Here is a 12,892-nt window from a genome sequence, read left to right on the forward strand (position 1 = left end):
TTTCATACAAATATTTATTACCAAGTTATATTACACAGAAACAAACAAGTAAACAGACAAACAAATGTGTTCCAGCAAGTTGTGTAGCCGTAACGCATGTGCTCAATCTACCTGATTTCTTCAGTAATCTCAATTCCATGATAGAATGTAACACCAAGTTCCAACCACTTTTCAGTAGGCCTGTCAATCATGCTTTTTCCTAAGTGGAATCCAATCAGCTGCCTGCACGTACATCCATGGGTGGGGGCCTCACAGGAAGTCATACAGGTACCTTACAATATCAAAGCTCACAGTCCTACAGGAGAGAAAACGGTTAAAAACGAATTAAAAACTAAGATCTATAATCATGACCGCTGAAAAGAGGACTAATGTGAGTCACTCAGCAAGTTGTAATTTTCTCTCTCTGACCATACAACCACACCGAGTGCATGCTCTCAGATACCTGGAGATGGCTTGAATGAAGTCCAGTGAGACGGCACACTTGTACTTGGGAGCATCTAGCTGATCGTCATGCCCCACTTGGGTGAGAAGCTGCAGGGTCACCAAGGAGGAGATCTGGGCAGAGAGCACATCAGAGAAATGTTACCTACAATGCCGTCACACGCATTTTTTGTTTTGTTTCATATTTTACCTTTTGACAAAAACACAACTAGAGTCAAGTAAAAAAAAAGGTGGATTTACAATGCTATAAAAAATATATGCAACTCGCAAACAGGGACATAGATAGATAACTCTGCCATCTAATGGCAGTAACACAAAATTACAGTCCACGTTCTCACACACTGGCAGGGACAGCCCTTATAAATCAACCCTAATTCAAACATGAAAAAACGAATTACGTGATGACCAGCACTGGCCTTGCTCCGAGCGATTCATTACGGGAGTAGAGTCTGGGTACCTGGGAGAAGATGCTGGCCGTTGGAGCCACTCTGCTGTCTACTACGCTGTAGAAGATGGCCAGGAGACGGTCCAATGGGAAAGGCTTGGGTCCCAGCAAGTGATTACTGGTCTTGGATGGGGAGAAGAGCAGGGGTGAAGCAAACAATAACACACATTAACACAGATAAACAAATCCTACCCATTTTCCTCCAAGTAGGTACAGACAAAAATGGTCAAAAAAAAGTATGTACAGACACCGATGTAACATGCTTATCGTAATTGCATGCGAGCAACCAACTGATTGAGTGGCACTGAATTTAAAACAAGCTGTCCCACTGTGTCCTATTTCTCATTCCAAATAGCAGAGCAGGCAATGTAAAGAACGAAACAGAATAGAAATGGGCCATCAGACAAATTTTCTGCTCAAAATGCCGTGCCACATCGCTCTGCACAGCCTACTGACATTCCAATTGAAAACGAAATTCAGTCAGAGTTTTCAATTTGTCTTGAATTTTCTGATTTTGCCACTAACGCTTGCTCCCATCAAATGCAGTTAGGACACGGCTTAACTAGCTTTTAGAAGAATAACTTTGTGAGAGAGCCAAGAAGACAAGAGCGCTTATTATTGCACTGTAGCTTGGCCTATGAAACTACAGTGAAGGTAGCACAGGTTCAAAGGCAGAGCCAATGAAAGCAAACAGAAAAAAATAGTATATACAGGCATACACGTTTGTCTACTGAAAGGCAAGTGTTGTATGTTCAGAAAACAAAGTACAAAAGCTGAATGAAAAGGAGCAGATTCACATATCCACACACACACACCCACCCACACACACTGGGGGGCTGTGAGAAGTGACAGCAAGAGAAAGAGTTTCAAGGAAGAGAAGGAAATAATGATAAAAAAAAGCACACCAGCAAAAGATTCCAAAACCCCCACACAATGTAAAAAAACACTTGAAAACATTTTCACCAAAAAATCCCCCACACACATCACATATTGTTGTGTTAGAAAAGGACACAAAAGCCAAGGCTGAATACCTTCTCGTGCTTTTTCAGAAAATTGGTCTTCTTTATTTTTCCATGATGCTGGAGGTGAAAGACAAACATGTATTTGTTAATGGACTGAGGAGCCAATGTACTAAGGCATTGAAACACCTACATCTGGCGTTATTTCATCACTACTTACGCCTCAAAACATTCTTTATTTTTAAATGATTTTACCTTGTGTTTTATGTTTTCTTTTTATTATGATCTTTACTTGACTTGACTTGACTTGACTCAAAACATGGCACCGTATGTACGAATTTCTAGTGAATTCCATGTAGAATGAAGGAACAGCCAAAGGGCCATTAAGGGACTGTTTAACATACATACTGAGTCTTCAACCTGACTGTCTACAATCAACTGAGCTGGGGTGCGTTTCCCAAAAGCATAGTTGCTAACCTGTTAGCAACTTAGTTGGTTGGCAATGGGAAATTTCATTGCAACCAACAAAGTTGCTAACTTAGTTAGCAAGTATGCTTTTGGGAAACGCACCCCTGGGTAGCAAGAGTTCATATTCACAATGCTGACACCTAATTCATTTCAATAAAAATCAACCACCCATGAAGGAGAACAAAAACCAAATGGGTCTGTACGTATAACAACATATACGATGCATTTCCTGCTCATCACAGGAACAATATTGTTAGCCATTATAGATATAACAACAATATTGAACATATTCATTTCAGTCCCCTGCACCCGAATTAGTCACTGCCAACCCTAATCTTCAGATATTCTGCATCACACTCATCTGAATCAGTTGCTGGCCATTACACTCACTGTCCCTGCCACACATACTGTATGGATCCATTGGCCATTTTCCACTGCCACCATGGCAGACTCCCAAAGAGGACAACACAATGTGTGATGCCCAAGAAGAGAGGACTATAACCAACAAAGGGTAGTGCACTAAAAAAGCAACATGCTTTTGAGGACAGTTTCACAATTCAATTTCTATGATTGGATGGTACAGGTGAGGAGAGAGAGAGAGAGAGAGAGAGAGCACGAGAGAGAGAGAGAGAGATATATAGTAGAGGGTGACAATTTTTCGGGACTCCCACGGGTCACGGTATTCCCGCAGTACGGGAGTAAATTTCACTGTTGGTAACGTGATTGGGACGGGACAGGAAATAATAAACGGGAGCTGGCGGGAAGTCAGAGATTAACTTAAAAAAATGACACTGCAATGCAGTGAGTGCGCCCAATGCAGTGAGTGCAGTGAGGCATTTTGTTTTAGAAAAGAGAACCAATTACAACCCACAATACGTTTGTTGATTGGTAGCCTATCAGAGCAAGACAAAGCAGCTGCCCTGTTCACAATCAATCAGCTTCAGTGACTAGGCCCTAAGGCAAAATGGATGCAAAGAAACAGTTACAGGCGAAACTGTCAGCAAAGGACAGCTCTATTCAATTGCACGAGCTGTCTGGGAAAGCGATTCTCGTTGAGTTTAATGCGTCATGCAATGTTGGGGCATGGCACCTCGACGATCGCATTCCTCAATTATCGCATAACCCTGGCGGAACACAAAAATAGTTTTGTTTACCCATAGCAACAACGTTGCTATGCTTCGCTGGTTTAACGTGAGGAGAACGGTGCAAACTTAACTGATGGGATGAGATCTACAATTCTGACTATGAAATGATTTAAGCATAGCCTACACAAAGTCCTGTAAAATACGTAAGACCAAAATGTGTAGATCAAAATGATCGGTTATTAAAGAAAAGTTAGACAAGGCTTTCTGCCCTACCAAAATGTATGGTCACCTCACGCTTCTGGGTAGCCTAACAGTTGGATAACTTTAGATATCAACATATGGAGCGGGACGGGATTCGGGAGTCTTTCTCTCGGGATTTTGTGGGACAGAATTTTTTGGGGGGGCTGTCACGTGATCGGGATATGACGGGAGTATTTGTGCGGGATCGGGATGGGACGGGAGTGAAAATTTATTCCCGTGTCACCCTCTAATAGATAGATAGATAGATAGATAGACAGATAGACAGATAGACAGATACTTTATTTATCCCCAAGGGGAAATAAAAAAAAAAAAAGGATGAGTGTGAGACCTTGAGGAAGAATCGCCGGTCTGTGCGGGCAGGGTTGTAGGAGGCCAGGTAGGCGGCAATCAGCAGGAATTTGGAGTAATAGGGCAGCTCCACGTGGGCGTAGGCCAACAAACCTGACGGAGGGAGAGAGGGGGAGAAAAAGATGGATGGAGGCAGAGAACAAGAGAGAGAGAGATTAAAAGGAAGAGATGAAGGGAGGTAGAGAGGGAGTCAGAGAAAGAGGAAGGGAGGTAGAGAGACAAAGAGAGAGAAAGAGAGTAAAAGATAGGAGGATGGATGAAGGTAGAGAGAGACAGAGAATGAGTGTTAATAGAAGGATGGAGGGTGACAAAGAGTGAGAGAGACAGAGAAAAAAAAAAAAAAGGTGGGGGTGAGGTTTTATAGGATAAAAAGACAGGTGCGAGTACCGCTACAAAAACACTACCCAGTGTATCAACGTAAGAGGGCAGATGTGTGCTTGTGTTGCATTCTGGGTTGGGCACACTAAAAAGGAGAGTTGTAGAGGTCTGGCACAAGCACAGGCACACAAACACACCCACAATGTGCCCGTAGTAATGAGGGGCTGACTGCCAGAAGAGAGGGCACAAACAGATGGTGTGCAAGCGTGTGTGTGAAAGTGGGAAAATTTGATTGTAAACAGCCCCTGGACCCACGCTGTGGCCAAATAGGTGGTCTCTTGGCCAAAGTCTGTTTTTTTTTGTTTTTTTTGTGTGTGTGTGTGTGTGTGTGTGTACCGGACCAAAGCCGTACATGTTTCTGGGCCCATTAGTGTGCTCTGTCTGAGAAAATAAAAACTGTGATCACATTAACAAAACCCAAACTGAATTTTAGGTGAAGTGAAATTGTGATTTAGGCAGAAATGAATTAGTTTACAGCTTGCGTTTCAGAAAGAAAGTAATAGATATAGTGTTTTTGGAGAGAAATTTGGACAATAGTGCATGCATCTGTGGTGGTGGTGGTGGTGGTGTGTGGGCACCTTTCAGAGCTCCAGCTTCCTTATCCTCCATCTGCTGCTGCTGCTCCCACTGAACACTGCCAAAGAGAAGTCGTCATCAAACAAAATTCAGCTCAAGTCAGAACCAAACACTTGCTACATAACACATTTGCTGACAGAAAGAATGCAAAGATTTATGGCTCCCACACACAGTTGCGTGCGTTGCAGTGCTGGAGACGCCATCCCATTCACTTTACACGGGCTTACATCATCCGTTGACGAACTGAATTGTGGGTCCGTTGCGTCACGTTGCTCCCGTCGCTTGCGTTGAGAAGTTCAACTTGCTGCACCGACGGACGGCACCAGCCAATCAATTTACAAACAAGCGAACAACAGATGGCACCAACCAATCAAATTACGGTTATACCTGAAGTCATTTGCATTAGCTACCGTCGGGAACACCCACTGGCATGCGTTGACGGAACGCAACTGTGTGGAAGCCGTAACAGAGATAGATGGAGTGTCAAAAAGAGAGACAATGACAGATATTGGGGGGGGGCACAAACAGAGCTGAGAGATACAGAGGTAGTGCAAAAGGAATTTAAATCTATATAGAAAAAAACAGAATCTTATTTCACATCAGTTATGTTATGTAACAACTTAATGCCATAACCTGGCTACAATTTCCCCCAAGGTGAGGGAACAGACTGCATCAAATTACAAACCGCCATCTTTGTCATTACTATTGCTTTTGCTTTAAGCCTCAAGTGAGTGATGAAGGACATTGGGGAGAAAGTGATAAGATTCAGAGATGAAGGGGGCGCTGTGGCGCAGCAGGCTACAGCGCCCGTACCATACACGGGTCCGAGTGCCCACGGGGACCCAGGTTCGAGTCCGACCTGCTGTCATGTCCCGATCCCACCCCATCTCTCTCTCCCATTTACTTCCTGTCTGTCTTCACTGTGCTATCATAATAAAGGCAAAAAGCTCAAAAAAATAAAAAAAAAGATTCAGAGATGAAGTGAAAAGACAGGTACACGTATTATACATCACATGCTATATCACATGCTGACAGAGGTGAGTCACACACACCTGGACACCTCTCTCAGATATACAGTCTGCATAGCTTTCTTCAAGTGAGGCTCAATGTTCCTCCAGAGTTTGTGCGTATCACTTTCTTTCACTGGCAAACACAATGAACCACAAGATGGGGAAAAAAGCACAAAGAAAAGTCAATGGCTTGCATACTCATTTGGCAAAACACCCACATAAAAAAAAAAAAAAAATTTGTTACCTTCTTCTCTGTCCAACGGCTCACAGAACTTAGAAAAGTTGAGGGCTGCCTGCAAAGAGAGATTTGGATCAATTCAGTTTCACTAGCTGAGCAAACATGGTGTCTGTCTGAAACACCATCAACCCCATTATAAACACAGTTCTAACAAACACAGTTCTTTTCATGCCGACCCTAACAAAAAAAATCCTTTCATTTAATTACAGTACAGTTAATACTAAGCAAGTTCTAATTCTACGTGTGTGTGTGTGTGTGTGTGTGTGTGTGTGTGTGAGAGACAGAAACGAGAAAGAAATAAAAAAGGAAGAAAGAAAGAAAAAAGAAAGAATGAAAGAATGAAAGAATGAAAGGAAGAAAGGGACATAAAAGGAGAGCACGGAGGGTGTATTCCAGAGAGGAAATGATGATGTGGGTGTTTGTTCTCACCAGGTGTCTGAGTTCTCTCAGGTCCCGGCAGACAGAGTAGAACACCCCCAGCAGAATGCTGATGTAGGACCCGTACAATTCTGCCGAGTAGTCCGGGTGATAATCCTGCACCAGGATCTGCTGGAGCTCCACTACAGAGGAATACCAGAGGTTAAAAACTTCATTCAAATGGTGGGCAAAGTGCAAAGTCAAACTTAAACAACAAGTGGGCAAAATCTCTTTTAATTTCATACCATGAGAAAGAACTTAAGACTCCTCTCCGAGTCATGCTTAGTAACGCCCCTTAATGCCCAACTACAAATCATTGGAACCTACAGCCTCTTGGTGCTTTCTGCTTAAATCAAACACCCACGGCCCCTCCTTAGACAAGAAAAAAGCTCTCCTTACACAACCATCTCTGTTCAGAACTCAGAACGCAGTTTTCAAATAACAAGGTGCTAGTTCTTGCTGTGTGCATCAATCATCCAGAATTACCTCATTATTATCGCTTCCTATATTCTGTTCACTGATTAATTTCAAAAACATCTGATTTATGCATTGATATTAATGTTTAACAATATTTCCATGTGGTAGCCTTGGCCTACTGGTTAGAGAATCAGACTTGTGACCGAAGGGATCCCTCACTGGTAGGACAAATACGGACGGGTGAGGAGAATGGAACACCAGTCTTCTATGTCCATTTCCACAGCTGGGGAAGGAAGCAAGGAAGTTGAGGAGGCACCTAAGGCACTAACCATGCCCATCCGATTATAGGACTTTCCTTCGTTTACACTGACCATCTTAAAAAAATATGCGCAAGTCAACACTGCTTCGCTCAAGTGGCTGTTTACTCGGCGCTCTTCCGCACAAATTCGCGTCAGGTCACTCCGCTCAATTCCGCTCTCTGCGCCACTTAAAAATCATCCCACTACAGTGAAATCACTCCATGCTCGCTCAAATTTAAAAGAGGGAGAAATAATCTACAAGCCAAATTGTCACCTTAAACAGAAAATTTAAATCCCAAAGAACTAAGAGTAACGGCAATATATTTCATTCAGAACGACGTAGTTAAGGCGGCAGGCCTGTTTTGTCAAGGCGGCCGCCTTGACTGCAAAGTGCTGCGGGAAACCCTGGGCAAGACTGACAAATAGACGGGCCTAGGCCCGGCCAGGCCTGCCCGTGGCTACGCATATGCTTTCTAAATTATTTAGCTAACTCTATCCCCATCAACGAACTTAGGCTATATGGCTAATATCTTTGAAAGTTAATGGTCTTGGTTTTATTAGGAAGACATGAATTCTGGGTGGGTTTGGGCAAGCCTCAGACTCGTGGTGTGAGCGGTATCAGCGCGGAAAAGGGCAGCCGCTCCGGCCTCTAAATGAAAAAGCGCTCCACGGTCAAATTCCATCCATATTACACAAAACTATAAAATAATCTAAACTTCTTTCACTCTCGGTGTATAGATCAGGACAGACTTGCGGAACAGGCTGCAGGGCAACAGTCTGACAGCCTGCATGAAGATAAGCATTAATGGTCCAATAGTAAAACAGAGCAATTACCTAAGGGCCCTTGAAATGTTCTTTTTAAAGCCAAGGAGGATGGCTTGTACTGATCACATTTGCACATTTTGTTGTTTTGCACTTGTTCTATAGTTTGTAATAGTCTTTAGCACAAATATTTTGAAATATTTATATACTGTTGTATAGTCCCCCCCCCCCCCCCCCGGTCGGACGACCTACCACCTTGACTAACACATTTCCTGCGGGAAACCCTGATAGTGAAATGGAACGAACGAACGTTGAATGTCCAAACCCGTCCATCCGAACGAACAAACAAACAAACAAACAAACCCGCCCACCTGTCCGTCCGTATACTTTTAACTTTTTAAACTTATAAACTTCGTGACTGCAGACCTGCCAACCCGGAAGAGATATTTTGAGTACACCTTTTTTGCTCATCTTGGTCTACATGTGTGCAGCCAAATATCGGCGCAACATATATTGCTCTGGAAAAAAGAGAAGCACTGCTGCACATTTTTCTGATGTCATCATACGGTTTCTGAGTGACATTCAAATGAGTTGAAGGTATTCAAAATTAAGAGAAAAATGAAAATCAGAAAAATGTACAGTGGTCTCATTTTTTTTCCAGAGCTGTACATATATTTTGGATAATTGACCAATTTATTAATGAGATATCTAAATTTTAGCTGCGCATGTAACTTAAAATAAGAACTGAGCCTTGACAGTGGTACATTATAAAATATGTAAATCATTGCCTGGATTGTTGGCAATCATGTTTTTTGACAGGCGACATTACTTGTTGGTTTTCTTGTGTTTGGCCACCTTAACATGGTTTCTGCAGAATGATAAGTGTGTATGTGGGTGTTCTTAGTACAAACATAATTCTGCAACCTAATGACTTCTAACTAACTGTTCCAGTAAGGTTCAGATGGCAATGCACCATCCTCCCATATTTTTACTCAAATTTGAATTATCCTTTTATTTTCTTATATATAATAAAGCATTTTGTATGAAAGATGCTAAATAAATAAACTGGTCTAATATGAGGATAACTACATAATCAAAATTCCAAAGATTCCAATGAATGATGCATTTAACTGGTAACAATAGTCTTGCACCAAACTATTCCGTTTAGATCACAATGGTGGCTAGGCAACATCATGATGAACACATTCAGATTTTCTTTAAAGCGTTTTTTTAATTATTACAATTGTCTTCCATTATTATTTAGCAAGACTGCTGCAAAAACACACAAAAAAAAAATCTATCTTAAGGTTCATCAGCATGCTTTGGAAGGTGCTCACAAGTCAGCCAGAACATCACTAAATGGAGGTCAGATGGCCGTTTGAAACCCTCTGGCTCCAGACGGCTCCTCTGATTGGCCTTACCTTTGCTGTAATCAGGGAAGTGCAGCAATAGCGGCTCGAAGCAGCCAGTGTTCGGCCGGAACTTGTCCCAGACAATCTCACTGAGCAGGATTACCGTCACATTGTCATCAACCTGTCACAATCAGAGGGCGTTTGTGTGTGTAGGAGTGAATAAGTGAGAGAGTGTGTGTGTGTGTGTGTGTGTGTGTGTGTGTGTGTGTGTGTGTGTATAAGGGTCCATGTGAAAGGGAAGATAAAAAATGCCATTAGAATATCAATTGTCCGATTTCCTTATTGAAACATCTTGTGCTGCTAGGCCACCCGCCCAAAAGTCATGGACAGAATTCAATTGAACAGCTTGAGATTAACATGCACTGGTAAACAAGCGAGGGAAAAATCCACAGGGACAGTTTGGCTCTACCCATAGCACTGATATTATGTGGCTCTTCAACGCTTCAATGAGGCCCTGGCCTGCTTTGACAAACAAACCAAAACTTCAACTACAAGTCAAGATTTTTCTTTTCAAAAAAGAGCACAATATACTCGGTATTTAAAATATCAGCCTGTCAATCTTTTATATTGACTGACTCAGAGCAGAACTATAAATATCGGTCTTAATCTCTTGCTTCTGAGCAATGCTGGTCCCTTTCACTGAAAGTCACCCTTTTAATGCATTTCCCATACTGGGTCTAAATCACTTAAGTGACCAAAGCCAACAAGTAAACTTATAAGTCAAGCGAAAATAAAATGTACAGTGAGATTCTGTACATAACTGGCATGGCAAGGTACTAATAATACCTTACCTAGACTATGACACTGTAATGACCATGTCCTTATAAAATGAGCTCCTGTTATATCCTGCAAGTTGCTTACGTTAAAACCATCTGCTAAATGAATAAATGTAAGTGTGCACGGTACTGAGCAGATAAGCTTACCAGTTCTTGTAAACGTAAGAGGCCTGGTAGGAGGTTGACCTCCATATCCCTGAGGAGTTCGGCCCGGTCCAGTACCTGCAGATATGCAAAAATACTGTTTATTTATTCTTTACAATCTCTAAAAAAAACACACACAAATAACACACATATCACACAGTCTCATGATTATAACTGGGGTGAAAAATAATGTTCAATATTCTTCATGGCAAAGGTAAAATTTGGTATGCTACATAACAACTCGACAACATTAGCTTATGACTAACGAACTCATTACAAATGAAAATCATAAAACAGAGAGGCCTACATGCATTAATGAAAACAAAGACACAAATCAAACAACAAAAAAAAAACACTCAACATGCATCCAAATTCAGCCAGGTCAATATTCAGACTTACTATATATCGGGTCTGAGAGGACGGGGTCTGGGTGCAGAGCTGCTTGTAGACACGCACAAAGTCGGAGAGAGAGGGTGAGCGGGGCAGGAGGGAGGGGGCCTCGGTGCCGAAGAAGGCCAGCAGGGTCTGCTCAAACAGGAGCCCCGCAGACACACACTCCACACAGCTCACTATGGCATGGGGGAGCTGCAGAACCCATGGGAGCATTTGGCAAAAAGGTTCAATTGTTTAAACAATTAGCAACGACTAGACAAACGTTCCAACTTTGCTACCAATACTCAATAATTTGGCAGATGAACATGAAGCTCTTCTTACTGGGTTTTTTTCTTAAAAATGGGGGCATCAAAAAGGTTGTTAGTGAAGATTACTAGTTATTTAGAACCCAGAATGGACTATATGCCACAGAGGGATTTTCAGCCCACACAGATATTTCCAGTGGAGCGCCAGTGTACCGGCAGCTTCTGTTATATTCTGCCCCTTTCGTGTTCACTGAATGTTTATGCCCAACAGGGCAACTCTTTATTCAACTGGCACACACATAAATCCTTCAGCATCTTAACATGCTCATTTACAAGGTGCAACACCCAACCAGGTCTGTGTAAAAAGGTTCACTAAAACAACAGCCGCTACAACGCAGGTAACGGTCCACCGGACATGTACGAGCTGGCTGAAAAACCTTTCAAGAAATGCCTGACATATATTCATTGTACATCAATAATGTTGCATGCTCGGCTTCCCTAAGTTGACTTGTAAAGAAGAAACCCTAAAACACCTTACAACTGGTTTTTCATTACATCCTTATTCTACATGCATCTATTTAATTTAAAACAGGGAGGTTCCATTATTTACATAATACCTCCATGAGAAATTGCAATGTTTTCAAACAAGTGTAAGTATGAGAGTGGATTGACGGGGCATAGGCTTTTTGTGCAAAAACTTTGGGTGTGGGTCTTGAAATCACACTCAAACAACATATTGGCTATGCAGTTCTGTGTTGCGAAGTTAATTAAGGTTTTTCCAAAACAATCAAGGTGGTGACATGAAAAATAAACCCACCTCAAGTTCTTGTAATATGGATTCTGTCACGTGACTCTTGCCAGATGCACGGTGTCCATAGATGAAGATTGATGGATAGCTATAGTGTTCTGGCTTTAGGAAAAAAATAACCTGGTCAAGCTCATTCACATTCCATTCAATTCAATTCAATTCAATAGTCTATATACTGTGATAAATAACATTCGTCAGCTATGTCAGAATTAGTATAGTATCTGCTGTTTTACTCATTTCAAAAAGTGACACTACATTGACCAAACAACTTTGCAATGACAGGGGAGGGTAAAACAAGGACAATCACAGTGACATGATTGCGTTACCTACCTCACCCAGCAAAGCCAACAATGTACTGGCTTGTGCTTCTCGACAAGGAACTCGCTCCGTCAGTGCACACAACTTCGCCCGCTCATAACCCGGCTGCTCCACAAGCGCAGGCATCCTGATAACACCGCGAAATGAAACAAAATCAAGCGATCGAACGTCTCTGTTGTAATAGCCTACATACGTTACTCCCAATGCATGTTGTACATCCCATGGACGTGTTCATGTGGTAACGTTATGCTATGTAGACAAACACCCTGCTTGCTTGCTGGCTGACGTTAGCATATCCTTCTTATTTCCATAGTTCTTTACACTGTACAAAGGTTTTAATAACCCCATGTTCAATATTTTAACGACAGCTGCCTCTGAAATGTGTAAATAGAGTAAATTAGCATGTCAACTATGATTTACCTCTCCTGTTCATCTGTATGGTGCTCCCCGCGTGCTATAGTTGTCCTTTGCTATATACTTCGCGCGCTTGTCACTGTCGTCACCGTAAACTTCCTGCCTGTCGACCAATCGGTAAACTGTTACTTTGCATGTGACTTCTGAGTTACTGAAGACAGCAACATTGTGGCACATAGTTTCACAGTGTCGAGTTCAGTCGATACGAGAAGTATTGTTGGAAATGATTTAGTTTTTCATTTTTCACATCTACATACAGCAGGGTGAAAAGATCGAAA

General features: G+C 42.1%; 1 protein-coding gene across 1 annotated transcript; it reads right to left on the reverse strand.

The window, feature by feature from the left end:
* orc5 (origin recognition complex, subunit 5) lies at nt 1-12,753 on the reverse strand. Its single transcript, XM_042079361.1, has 15 exons — nt 12,621-12,753; nt 12,213-12,327; nt 11,892-11,984; nt 10,836-11,021; nt 10,440-10,514; nt 9,526-9,637; nt 6,639-6,769; nt 6,216-6,264; nt 6,014-6,104; nt 4,964-5,019; nt 3,988-4,100; nt 1,918-1,965; nt 899-1,009; nt 443-555; nt 1-295 (listed from the first exon to the last, which is right to left on the reverse strand). Exons 2-15 carry the CDS (start codon nt 12,324-12,326, stop codon nt 250-252), a joined length of 1,338 nt encoding a protein of 445 aa, XP_041935295.1. The 5' UTR covers nt 12,327; nt 12,621-12,753; the 3' UTR covers nt 1-249.
* Between the last annotated feature and the right edge of the window lie 139 nt (nt 12,754-12,892).

Source organism: Alosa sapidissima, chromosome 22 (assembly GCF_018492685.1).
Source record: "Alosa sapidissima isolate fAloSap1 chromosome 22, fAloSap1.pri, whole genome shotgun sequence".
Lineage (NCBI taxonomy): Eukaryota > Metazoa > Chordata > Actinopteri > Clupeiformes > Clupeidae > Alosa > Alosa sapidissima.